The sequence below is a fragment of the Eulemur rufifrons genome, chromosome 9 (assembly GCF_041146395.1).
Source record: "Eulemur rufifrons isolate Redbay chromosome 9, OSU_ERuf_1, whole genome shotgun sequence".
NCBI lineage: Eukaryota > Metazoa > Chordata > Mammalia > Primates > Lemuridae > Eulemur > Eulemur rufifrons.
In genome coordinates, this window is record NC_090991.1 from 1,768,960 (window position 1) to 1,781,966 (window position 13,007).

At 52.5% G+C, this 13,007-nt stretch overlaps 2 protein-coding genes across 2 annotated transcripts in view; one reads left to right on the forward strand and one right to left on the reverse strand.

Annotated features, from left to right (window-relative positions):
- Positions 1–13,007, forward strand: part of ADORA2B (adenosine A2b receptor) — a 19,157-nt gene continuing 6,150 nt past the window's right edge. Inside the window, exon 1 of the mRNA XM_069481871.1 lies at positions 1–443. Within this exon, the coding sequence (XP_069337972.1) occupies positions 109–443 (335 nt within the window). The 5' untranslated portion in view covers positions 1–108. The remainder of the gene's footprint in view (positions 444–13,007) is intronic.
- Positions 7,736–13,007, reverse strand: part of ZSWIM7 (zinc finger SWIM-type containing 7) — a 27,053-nt gene continuing 21,781 nt past the window's right edge. The window contains exon 6 of the mRNA XM_069481872.1: positions 7,736–11,503. The gene's annotated coding sequence lies outside the window, so the exon portion shown is untranslated. The remainder of the gene's footprint in view (positions 11,504–13,007) is intronic.

Sequence of the window (13,007 nt, forward strand, 5' to 3'; positions counted from 1 at the left end):
AGAGGCCGCTCGGAGGCGCGGGCTGAGGCGGGCCGGGCGCTGCGGCCATGCCCGGTGGGGCCCAGGCGCGGCCCCGGTAGGCGACGCCGGCGCCGGGGCGGCCCGGCCATGCTGCTGGAGGTGCAGGACGCGCTGTATGTGGCGCTGGAGCTGGCGGTCGCCGCGCTGTCGGTGGCGGGCAACGTGCTGGTGTGCGCCGCGGTGGGCACGTCCAGCGCGCTGCAGACGCCCACCAACTACTTCCTGGTGTCCCTGGCGGCGGCCGACGTCGCCGTGGGGCTGTTCGCCATCCCCTTCGCGATCACCATCAGCTTGGGCTTCTGCACTGACTTCCACAGCTGCCTCTTCCTCGCCTGCTTCGTGCTGGTGCTCACGCAGAGCTCCATCTTCAGCCTCCTGGCCGTGGCCGTTGACAGGTACCTGGCCGTCTGCGTCCCGCTCAGGTGAGGCGCGTGGCGTCCCCCGACCTCGGGAAGCCGAGGGTCGCCCTCTCCAGGCCCAGGGTACGGCCCTTGGGGACCGCAGACGGGCTAACCCGAGGGCGCGCTGGGCGCTCGGAGCCCTAATTCGCAGCCTGGAGGACGCTGGCCCCTGGAGACAGTGCACCTGCGGTGCCCGGAACGGGACCCTGGCGGGCCCTGCGCCCACCCGTGGGTTCTCAATGCGCGCGTCCCCCTAAGGGAGCTGCCCAGGGCCAACTGCACGGGTCCGGGGCGCGGGGCGCGGGGCGCGGGGCGCCGGGGAAAGCTCGGGGAAAGCGCCACCCTGCGCTCGGGTGGAGTTCGGCGCGGAGAGTTGGCGGTCGCAGCTCCGCTCGTGCCGCGAAGGCCGTTTCGCTCTCCATTCACCCGCCGCGGCGGTGTCCGCCAGAGGCCCCGCTCCTCAGCGGAGCCCGGGGTCCAGAGCTGCGGCCAGACGCGGCCCTGGGAGTGCCGGGGGTCCGGGAGGCCGGGGAGGTTCCGGACAAGGACAAGGCAACTTGGGACGCTGGGAGTTGGCGCCGTCAGAACGGTCACTACTCATGACCCAGCTTAAGAATGTGCCTGCTGCAAAATGAGCCGGCCCAGCCGATCCCAGGGGGAAGGTGCTGGTTAACTTTGGGGAATGCGACGGACACTTGTCCCTGCATGTTTAGTGGTGACTCAAATCACGTCCATATACTTTAAAAAAAGAGTTACAGTGTTCCCCTGTTCGCCAAACACCGATGAACAGCCGTAGGGCCCGCACGTTGCCCCGTTGGAGCAGGCTGGAAAGTGCACGAGGATTTCAGAAAACTCTGGAGAACTTACCTGTGCTCTGTTTCCCCCAGGCTGAGAGAGTGTAGATTGAGAGGGTGGAGTCAGCCCGCAGCTGGAGCGGATCGTCAGGTGTAGCTGATGGATTAAAAATGGAGGGTTTGTTCAAAATGTTTATTCTCTGTCTACGGTGCCTGGGCCCCTTTGGCATTTCAGAGATGAGCCTGGGGTCTCTTTAGATTTGGAGCTGAGACAGGGAAACTAAGTCACAGAGTAGGAAGGAAGGGAAGGAACTCATTTATTGGGTGCCAGCTATGTGCCAGGCAGTTTATATTAAATGTACACCCACAAATCCTTGTAACAATTCCAGAGGATAGTTACTGTTACTTGCATCTTGTAGACTCGAGGTGGTGGCTCAGAGAGATGAAAGTCTTGCTCAGGATGGTGTATCTGGAAAGAGTGTCAGGGCTGGGACTTGAACTCAGAGCTGGCGCCATGTTCCCACCCATGCCATCAGGCTGTGTTGCAGGGCTGTGTGTGGCACCAGTGTTTGGGAAACAGGGAGAAAAACCTTCTGCTATTTCTGGAGGAGGATCCTGCCTGCAGTAACTGGTGGTTGAGGGGAATGCATTTGTGGGGACTGAGCGGGAGATGCTCCCAGAAGCCTTTCGAGCAGGCAGATGTGTTGAGCCTGGCCCCTGTGGGTTGTGTCCTGGGTTCCAAAGGGAACAGGAACCTTCTGCTTGGCTGGGCTGTGAGCCTGATGTGTGTGTCTGGGCTGTTCCACGTGCTGCTGCCCTTGGCATGAGACCGAGAGGCTTCAGGCACCCCATCACGTGCGGCGGAGCCCAGGGGTTTCCAAGGCTTGGGCAGCACAACAGTCTTCTCTCTTAGGGGTCCCTTCTCTGCCCCTGTTCTCACAGTGGTTACTTGATGGCCTCTTGGACTTTTTCCATCCAGCAGGACAGTCACAAGCCCCAGCCTGAGTTGCCCATCTAACGGAAGCCCCTCGAACTTGTCCTGGCAGAGACCCAGAGACCCTAGCTCACTCAGAAGAATCTCCTGGGCCACAGGGAGCAGGAAGTTCCATAAAAGCTTAAATCTGTCAGTTCTTGTCCTGGTTTGTGCTGGGTGGGGTCTTGAAAAGAAAGAGTGTGGGTGTGTTGAGGGGAACGAGATGTGAATCACAGGCCCCTAGCTTCTCTTTTGCATTTGCTAAGGGCAGGAAGGGAGAGGTAGGTGCAGGGAGGGGGGAAAGCTGATGGGGAGTGGGGGGTTGGCATGAGGCTCACCTCATCCTGCCCTCCTGGCCCATCCACAGAACTCAGAGGTCTGGAACAGGTGTATGCAAGCAGCCCCCCAGCACCTCGTCCCAGAAGGGGTGGGTGTCTGACCTGCCCACAGCACCAGCCCCCACCCGGTAGGCTGGAGCGGTGGACCTGGGTCCTCATGGCTTCCCTGAACCCTCCTGGGGGCTGGTGCCTGGAGCAGGCTTTCTTCTCTGGCTGTTCCAGCGGTTCCTGCTTCTAGAGAACATGGCCCCACGAGCAGCTTAACAGTGCGGATTCCAGGGCCCTACTGAGTCAGAATCTCTGGGGTGGGGTGTTTGAGCGATTCTAGTATTAATATCTTTAACAAACCAGGGACTTTTGCTTCCACCAAAGTTTGAGAATTCTCCTAAAGTCAGGGGACCTTGAAGCTCCCTTCACTTGATTGACACAGATCAGGTGCCAGGGTGCCCCAAGCTCTGACTTAGCTCTGAGGCCCTCCTCCTTGGGGTCCTGGAACTCCAAGGTGGGGGTGTCCTTTTGGGAGGCAGCGTCTCCCCTGCAAAGCCAAGCAATAACGAGGGTGAGGTGCAGGGAGTCAGGGCCAAAGGCTCAGGCACGCCTCCGACCTGGGCAAAAACAGTCCTTGAACTTGCCCCAGTTTACTGGCTGAGTGTGAGGCCTGTGCCCCCACCTGGCATCCAGTTGCCAGGGTGTTTACTAGTGTGAGATAGATTACAAGGTAGAAGGACAGGGGCGCCCCGAAGTGATGTTAGGTACAAAGATGACACCTTTGGCCTGCCTGGGAAAAGAGGAGCACCTGCTCACATCAGGCGCTGCCCTTTGCCTTCAGGGTGAGGGGTGTCCACCAACAGAAGAAGATCCATTTCCTCTAGTTCAAGTCCACAGGCAGTTCCTGATGCGGGTCCTAGTGGAGGGTGGGTCCCAGTGGTGCCATGGTGGGGCGTGTGCGGGCTCCCGGCGTGTGCGGGCCGGCAGGTGGGCGGAGGGCATCTCTACCCACAGCTGCTCCCACTCTCCCTTCCTCCTCCCTCACCTAATCCTGGTCCCTGCACCGGACCTGCAGCTCGGCGTGGGGGCCTTCCCTGCTCTGTGGACTCGGTCCCCAGTGGCGCTGTGGTGCTGGGTGTTGGGCAGGGCTGAAGGCCAGCCGTCCCCCCAGTGGGGCTGAGCTGAAGAGGGGTGTCGTACAGGGAAGCCTTGGTCGGCCGGATGGGTCAACGGCGTGGAAAGGGCGTGTTTGACCTGTCCGTGGACCCTGCCCCCATCACCCTGCCTGCCCTCTGCCACGTTGTGGCTTTTTCTCTGTGCCTCACATTGTCCCATCCGGGAGGTAGGGGTTAAAGACGTCTTAGCAAGACTTGATGCCTTGGGTGACAATGTGGCCTCCACTTAGGGTGGGAGTTGGTAGGGGATTCTGAAAAACTTTTTTAAATGGAGGTGTAATTCCCATATGATAAAATTCAGCTTTAATGTTTTGAAATAAAGCTAGGAAGGGAAATGTTCAGCTCTGGGTTCTTCCCCTGCTGCCTTCCCCAGGACCCCCCTCCTTGGGTCCCCCTTTGTCAGCATCAGCGTTACCTTTCTCTTCCCCATCGTCCCCACTGTGGTGGGCTGAATGGTGCCCTCCAAAAAGATATGCCCATGTCCTAATCCCAGGAACCTGCGAGGATCCCCTTATGTGGCAAAAGAGAGAATATTGCCTCACATGGGTCTTGAGAGAAGGAGCTTGGCGGGATATCTGGGTGGCCGCTGAGGAACGCAGTCACACCTTATAAGACAGACACACAGAGAAGGCCACGTGAGCGTGGGAACAGAGATTGGAGTGATGTGGCCACAGCCGGGGATACCAGGGCAGCCACCAGCAGCTGGAAGGGGCAGAGAACAGTCCCCCCTCGAGCCTCTGGAGGGAGTGTGGCCCTGCCCTCACCTCCAGAACTGCGAGAGAATAAATATTTATTGTTTTAAGCCACCAAGTTGGCGGTACCTTGTTAGAGCAGCCCCAGGAAGCCACCCATCAGTGTACGAGTATGTGTAAATCAGCACCCCCACTTTCTGGTCCACCCTTTTGCCTCTGTCCACAGCAGACTTCTTCGGCAAGCCATTTGATCACCTCCACTTCTGTTGTCCCCACAGTGCTACCGAATTGCTCCCGTCAGGTCCCCCATGCAATGTTCCCCTTTTTGCTAAATCTTGTGGTCACTTCTGGCATCTCATTGCAAGTGTCCTCTTACCAGTTCTCGACCAGACCCTCCCCAGCTCCTGCCGAGCACCAGGGAGCCCCGACCTGGTCTCCTGCTCCCTGTAATTCTCCGCAAGTGCCAGAGGGGACGATTTAAACCATAAATCAGAGCATATCATTCCCCTGCTTAAAGCGCCGCCCTGGCACCTAGGGTGACGTCCGCCGGATGCCCTGTCCGGGCAGGGCCCCTGCATGCTGGGGCCTCTGCCCACCCCATCTTGCACACCCCCCACCCCCATGGCCCGAGTTCTTTCTCCACCCACGGTCTTTGCGCGCTTTTCCTTACCTCCCCCACGTGGAGGGGCTCCTCTCAGCCCTGCATTTATCACTAACTCTAACGGTCCCCTTGAATTATGTCTTTACTTATGGCGTCTTTCCACCCAGAGCGTGAGCTCTGCGAGGGCAGGGGCTTTGTCTGTATTTCAGGACCCAGCGCGATGCTGGCATGGGCTAGGAAACCACATTCTGAATGAAGACGAGAGTGACTGGGTGAAAGGGGCATGTGTCGGGGTGTGTCATGCCAAGGGGAACAGCTGGCACAGGTGTGGGGACTGTGCAGGAGAGGACATGGGAAGGGAGCACCCACAGGGAGGGCAGGAGCTCCCTGGTGAAACGGAAAGAAAGCTGGCCCAGCAAGTGTTAATGAAGAGAGAGGAAACCATCTGCTGGAGACATCGCTCACAGGCCTGAGGGACAAAGGGAAGAGAGGAGTGCAGAGGTGTCCTGCCACTACCAGGCAGCTGGGAGGTGCTGTGGGCAGACACTCAGGCTGTGACCACAGGTCCCAGCTCCTGGCTCCCATAGGCAGGCCTAGAGCCAGGCTGTTACCTCCGGGAGGTAGTCACCAAGACTGGGTGCTACTTTGCTGTCATTTATCCTCCACCTCCCAGCTGGGAGCCACAGCTTTAAAAACCAGTGGCAGGTGCCATGGTTGGCTTGTATCTGGGGCCATGTTTATAATGCTCATGGGACTTCCAGCCCAGCCCGGGGGCTCGCTCCTGGGCGTGTTGGTTCCCACTGGGCACACAGGTGCCTGGACAGAGGCCGAGGTCTGGTCTGGGGGCAGTCTAACCCAGAAGGTACCTGAAGGCCCTGTCCTCTCACTGGGGGTAAAGTCAGGCCAAACCTAGCTGGCTAGGCTGGGCATGGTGGCTCAAGCCTGTAATCCTAGCACTCTGGGAGGCCGAGACGGGTGGAACATTTGAGTTCAGGAGTTCGAGACCAGCCTGAGCAAGAGCGAGACCCCGTCTCTACTAAAAATAGAAAGAAATTAGCTGGACAACTAAAAATACATATATATATATATATATATATGTATGTGTGTGTGTGTATATATATATATATATATGTGTGTGTGTGTGTGTGTGTATAAAATTAGCCGGGCATGGTGGCACATGCCTGTAGTTCCAGCTACCCGGGAGGCTGAGGCAGGAGGATTGCTTCAGCCCAGAAGTTTGAGGTTGCTGTGAGCGAGGCTGACACCACAGCACTCTAACTCAGGCAAGAGAGTGAGACTCTGTCTCAAAAAAAAAAGGCTCTGGTTCTGTCACCCAGGCTGGAGTGCAGTGGCATTATCATAGCTCACTGCACCCTCGAACTACTGGACTCAAGTGATCCTCCCATAGTGCTAAGATTACAGACATGAGCCACCACACCTGGCCTCAATTTCTTTACAACAGCATGAATTACCCGCACCATCCCGTGGCAGGAGGTGAGAGAGAGCACATGCGCAAGAGAGGGCTGAACTTGCTTTTCTAACAAACTCACTGGCAGTACGAGCCCATTCCCATGATAGCAGCATTGATCCATTCGGGAGGCCAGAGCCCTCATGACCTAATCACTTCTTAAAAGTCACACCTCTTAACACTATTATATTGGAGATTAAATTTCCAACATATTAGCTTTGGGGAACACAATCAAACCATAGCAACCATGGTGTTTATAAAATGTAATTTTCTTTTCATTTCCTCCACATTTATCAGTTCACATTCTTCCGTAAAGAAGAGCTTTACTTTTTCTTTGCCCTTCCTTAAATTAGTTTTTAAATATCAGTATGGACTTATGGAATTTTATTTTCAATCAGTGAGTTATAATCCATTCCTGTCATTCATTTTGATGCCCAAACTCGGTCAACGAAAGTCCCTACAAGTTCTCTTCTGCCGAGTGTTCCCATCAGTTTTTGAGTACTTCCTTACATTCTGGCACAAAAAGGTCTTCCAGGCTTGCCTTGTACTTTCCAGCTTTAGAACTAGACATTTTCCAAAAAGCCCTTGTTCCTTTTAGCGGAGAATGGTATGTAGAAACCAAGATTTACGTAGGTTTGCTCATGGCTGCTGGAGTATCATTGTTTCTGGGCCCTAGCAATAAACAGAGGTAGGAGATTAAAAAAAAAAGATAATGAATTAGAAGAGCTCTTGCTTATAGTAGAATGCCATCTAGTTAATGACAAGGAATGATTGAGTTAAGCAAATCACCATTTGGCAACTATCATAATAACAACTAATTCAGGCAAGAATCATCAATAGTTGCTAAAACTCACAGGTGAAAGTTTGAGGATAAGTAGGATATTTATAAAATCTCCAAATATGTACCACAAGATACCTACTAACTAAAAACGGAAAAATAGTTATAATAGGGAAGCCCGCCAGACACATTAACCAAGTGATCAAAATCAACATCACCAGTAACAGGACATACTGACATTATGTGCCTCCTCTTCTCATTGGTTGTTTGTGTATATGGAGGTTGATACTTTTGACAATTAATACTCTATCTGAATTAGTTTTTTTAAATGTAGGAAAGCAATTTATTTCATTTTAAGCACTAACACAGTCAGTCTTGGAGAGTAACAGGCCTGCTGGTGAAAGAGGTCACCCAAAATAGAGATGGCCTCAAACTAGTGGTCAAGGACTAACTCCTAAACCCTCCCCCCAAAAAAAACAAAACCAACTCTTATCAAGGACTAATTTAATTTTAAAAACAAATACAAATTATTGATTCATTCTTCTCAACCCATGGTATAACTGTCAGATAAAAACATGTATCTTTACAACTTGCTGGTCCCAAGTTTAAAAAAACAAAACAAAACAACAAAAACCATTTAATAGAAAGGAAAGAAACAACATGAAAACAGCTCAGGAAATTCACTAATATGCAAAAATATACAGGGAAAGAAATGTGTAATTTTGACTTAAGAACCTGAGACGGCCAACGCAGGAAGCTGTGCGTCCTGGAAAGTCAGGTGTGGGGATTCTAGAGTAGGGTCTATGTGACTCGAGTCTCCCCTATTTCCTGAATAACAGTGACACCTTGCAGTATACCCACGGCTCTGACACCTGCCTCATCTGGCTCTAATACTCACTCACTCACCTTTACTTCAATGAGTCTGGGAAACCTGGGGCTATGGCATAGGAAGAAAGATAACCACACAGAATACTCTGTGGCTGCTTTAGACCTGAGTTTATGGTTAATATTTAGAAAACACCCACGGTGTGGGCCGACAGCATTGTTGGTGGTACCTACTTACAGCTGAATAAAGTCTGCATGTCGCAAAACTAGTGTTAATTCAATCTCAGGGTTGAGAGGGGGAAAAGGGGGTGTCTAAAATCACAAGAAGTGCAGACATATCTAGGACCCTTGTCCTTCCTGGATCCGTGGGAAGCGCTAAGTTCTAACACCAGCCGTGGGAAGGCACTCTGAGGCACAAGACAGATAGTCTTTTCTTCTCCGGTCTGGTTTCAGGCAGCAGCCCCTTTGCTCAGGGGCTGCTCATCCCATGTGAAGAAGATCGGAATCTGCCAACTTTGGGCTGTCTCTGTGTCCCACCTGATATATGAGAGCCACCAAAAACCAGTCCCAAAGGGGAACTCTGATAGATCTGGTCCTGACCCCCACCCTCAATCTCAGCCACTCTGGACCTCTCCTTCTTGCCATAGTAAGCAGGTGGGGAGTGCTCCCCACTGTGTTCCCTGCTACCTGCGTCCTCATCCATTGTTCTTAGGTGATTGTGCAGGACAAATGGCATCTCTCCCGGCCACTTTTACATAGGGCAGTAGGCTCAGCCCAGGCCCAGCCAGGTCCACTACTGGAATTTGGACATGGCTGCCTTTGTGGAGTAGATGAGAACCCTTCAGGAGCCAGGTGGCGCCGGCCTCCTGGGAAGGAAGCAGCCTCACAGTAATCGCCAGTGGCCACACCAGTCATCCAGTGGGCAGGTACTGTCCTTTCCTCAGACTGGCCTGCAGGCCGCAGCTGTGACCATACGCAGAGATAAGGGGGATTGCCTTCAATATGCAAATGGTAAAGAGTCCTTTTTCCCACTTCCCTGAACTAAGTAAAATCAAATAATATCTATTCTTTTTTGGATAAGAATGGTTTTATTTGTTCCTTAAATGTTTGATAGAATTCATTAGTAAAAGCATCTGGGTCTAAAGTTCTCTTTGTGGGAAGGTTTTAAATTATGAATTCTACTTTAATAGACATAGTGCTATTAACATTTTCTATTTCTATTCATGACTATTTTTTAAAAACCCTTTTAGTTTGGTTCCATGGGAAATCTGAGAAATCAGAGGCAACTACTCATCATCAAATGTCCCCTCTTACACACACAGCATCTTGTGGTCCATGAGCTGAAGCACAAACCATGTTCACACACCCCGTGTCTTGCTTTAAAACTACCAAGTGGATGTTAAACACGTATACGTGACTAAAGAAGGCAGACTTCTGTTCCGTTCTTACAAATTCAGGCTTGCTTTCAACATTTGCTCGCCCGGCATCACGTCAGGTGTTTTGGATACAACTGTGAGCAGGACAGAGTGTCTACCATCGAGAACCTGTGGTTTAGCGGGAGACAGAAAACGTCGAGGTATGTGGAAGGTCCACGGCAGAGGTGCTCTGGGCAGTCATGGGCCACCACGAGAGCACAGCGGCACGCACGCTATTCTGCTTCCGTGTGACGTTCTCAACTGCGATAGGTAGACGGGAACCATGTTTGTAGGCTGCAAGCATTGCGTGGGTTCGTCTGTGATTTTGCCTAGGCAAGGGAGGTGGGACAGGAGGAGTAGAGTTAGTCTTCAGTAGGAAAGGAAGAAGCCCTTGGTTTTCAGTTTGACTGCTCTGCAGCAGGAGCTCCTGTGGGCTCCCAGCAACAAGAACAACAGCAGCGCCCGTACCCATCGCTTCTTCCACAGAAAGCTGCATCCTTGCCTGTTAGGGTCTTGGCCACGGCAGGGTGCACTGTGTGTGCCCAACTTGGTCACAGCCCCCTGGCTCAGAACTTCTCTTTCATCTGCATTGCCCTGGCACTATCAGCCTTACTCTGATCTTTGCCAAGATTTCCATTAGACCTTTTTGGTGTATTTTTAATACCCACTGTGACAGCCTCTCGCTCCACTGAACTGCCTGCCTGGTGGTCCAAGAGATTTTGTTAGTGCTCTAGCTATAAAATTGTAGGTTTGAGTGGTCTGCCTTACCCTCATTTTTCACATAAGTCCTGTTAACTGTGTGCAATTTCAGAGAACACAAGGTTTAATAGCAGAAATGTTTGTATTTCAGAGGAATGAAACTTGTGAGCTAGCAAGACTATAAAGAAAAACATTCCTAAATGATAAATAGTTCTAAGCATCTATAGAACTTTGTGTGCATTTACTTAGCAATTTGTGTTTACAAAGTGCTTTTGTATACTTTATGTTAAAACCGTCAGCAGCAGCTTGGAGGTGGGTTCTGGAGCTACCGTTTCTGATGGGGAAGGAGCTCAGGCGCTATCCAACCCGACTGAACTGGTCAGGCTCAATGTCACTGCCCAGGGTAGCTGCCTTCGGGAATCTGAACTGGGAGCACCCTGAGAACTTGGAATTGATTTCTGAAGCTGAGAAGGAGCTTGGCTTAAGCTGAGGGCCACAGAGCCAGAGCAGGAGACCCTGACCCAGAAATAGGCCAGCACTTGCTATGCAGCCCGCAGCAGTTCCCCCTTTCATTATGTAACCTCAGTGTTCACGCTGTTCCCTTTTGTTGATTCCCTCCATGTGACTGGTTTTCTATCAATCTCCTTAGCTAATGAGCTCCTTATAAGGAGAGTGGATGGATCAGAGCACAGCTCCACACACAGCAGTGGGGCACAGCCATTTCCCAGGGTGTAGACCTTCCCACCCCTTTTGTGTGGGCCTGCAAAGGCTGGAACTGTTTCTGCCTTGTTTGGAATAATAAGCTGCCTGTGTCTCCTGTATTCACTTCTCAGTCATCTGCTATTTACTCTCCTACACTTGGGGCAGCCGCCTGCCTTCCTGGCCTGACTGCAGTTCTCGGTGCCCTCTGCAGCCGAGCAGGGACTGACACAGGGTCCGGCAACAAAATGATGTGGCCCATCCTCAGGAATGTTTTGGGGAGGTGGATGCACACAGGCAGACTTGAGGATGTCCCTAGAGCCAGTGGCGCACAGGGAGAGGCGTGGAGTCCGCAGCAAGGGTCGGTGCCAGGGAGGGAGACAGGCATTCACGGTGAGGACAGAAGCACGGCTGGAAGTGGGAAGTGAGGAGACATGGCAGGTTCCCAGAGCCTTCGTGAGATGCCAGAGACCCAGGCTGTCCTCCTCAGTGCAGGGACACTTGCTTGCGTCCTATAGCATCCCCGAATGTCTCCTGCCCTGTGCCTGGTTCAGCTGTGTGTCTTGTGGAAGCCAACTGTTCTGCTGTTACGGACCTGAAGCTCCAGCGCTGAAAGTGCTTCTGTCTTGGGAGCCTCTGAGCAGAAAAACAAAACAAAACAAAACTGTTTTTCCTTTGCTCTCACACCACGACAGTCAACACAGACTTCTGTGACTAAATATGCAGGGACTTCCCCTCACTAACAAGCAAGCAATTGATTCTGCATTGGACGCCAGCCAGGTGTCATCCTGCAATTCATTTCTGACGTTACCTACTGGAGAGACCATCAGGTGCCATTGCGGGCTCGGTCCCACGGGACTGCCCTCCACTTCTGATAGCAACCGCAAACCCCACCTTGTTTTACCTGTGCTGACTGGCTAGACTGGGGATCCCATAACCTCTTTGCCTTGGGTTCGATTAATTTGCTGGAACAGCTCACAGAATTCAGGGAATAACCCATGTTTTCCGGATTATGATAAAGGATATTACAAAGGACACAGATGAAGGGATGCACAGGGCAAGGCATGGGAAGGGGCGTGGAGCTTCCGTGCCCTCCCTGGATGTGCCACCCACCGGGAACACCCACGAGTTCAGCTGTCCAGCAGCTCTCTGTACCCCACCCTCTTGGGCCTTTTGTGGAAGACTTCCTTGGACAGGCGTGACTGAAGCATGGACAAGTGTGCAGAAACGCGACTGGACAAAATGGCATGATCTAATACTAACAAGGCTGAGTGGGGAGCCCAGCAAGGCCTGTCGGTTCAGGTTTTTCTTGGCTTTTCTGTGCAGTTCCTTCTTCCCAGGCGAGGGGCAGGCCCCCTTCTGCAATGGGGTCTTACGACCTACAATCAGACAAGGCAGGGCAGAGGATGTCTTTACAGCCGGCTCCAAGGCAGAAAGGCGGGAAGATTGGAGTATGGTTTGGATTCGATGGCCTACCTTAGGGAGAAATAACAAGGGCTACAGGAGTTATGACCCAGGAACTGTGGATGAAAACCAATACAGTTGAGCCTTGAACAACAGGTTTGAACAGCATGGGTCTGTTTATACCGATTATTCTCAACCAAATGCAATAGAAAAGTCAGCATTCTAGGGATGTAAAAATAAACACACATGGAGGGCTGACTTTCATTTACGTAGGGCCAACTGCAGAACTTGAGTATGTGAGACTTTGCTATACGAGGGGGTCCTAGAACTAATCCCCCATGTCTACCGAGGGACGACTGTATACATATATCATAGTATCAGACAGCCTGAGCCTGCTCGCTGTGGAGGCTGCGCCCAGGGAGTCTGGTTATGTCCTCCACCGGGATAAAGACATGGCGCCTGTCTCCTTTTGCTGCCTCTGAGGACCACCTCCTGAGAGGGTAGCAGAGGCCCTTCCTTCACGTCTCCAATTCCCATGTGGCTGCCCTCAGCGTAGGGGCTCCCTGGAACCCGGAAGCAGCTCTGGCAAGGACAGATGTGTCTGGGGGAAAAGAGTGAAACCGCTGAGCCATGGCTGGGGGAGCCGGCAAGGGGGGGACTGGGATTTGTGAGATGAGAGCCGAAGAGCAGTCGGTTCCTAAGCAAGAAAATGACCACTTTAGGCAAAATCAAAATC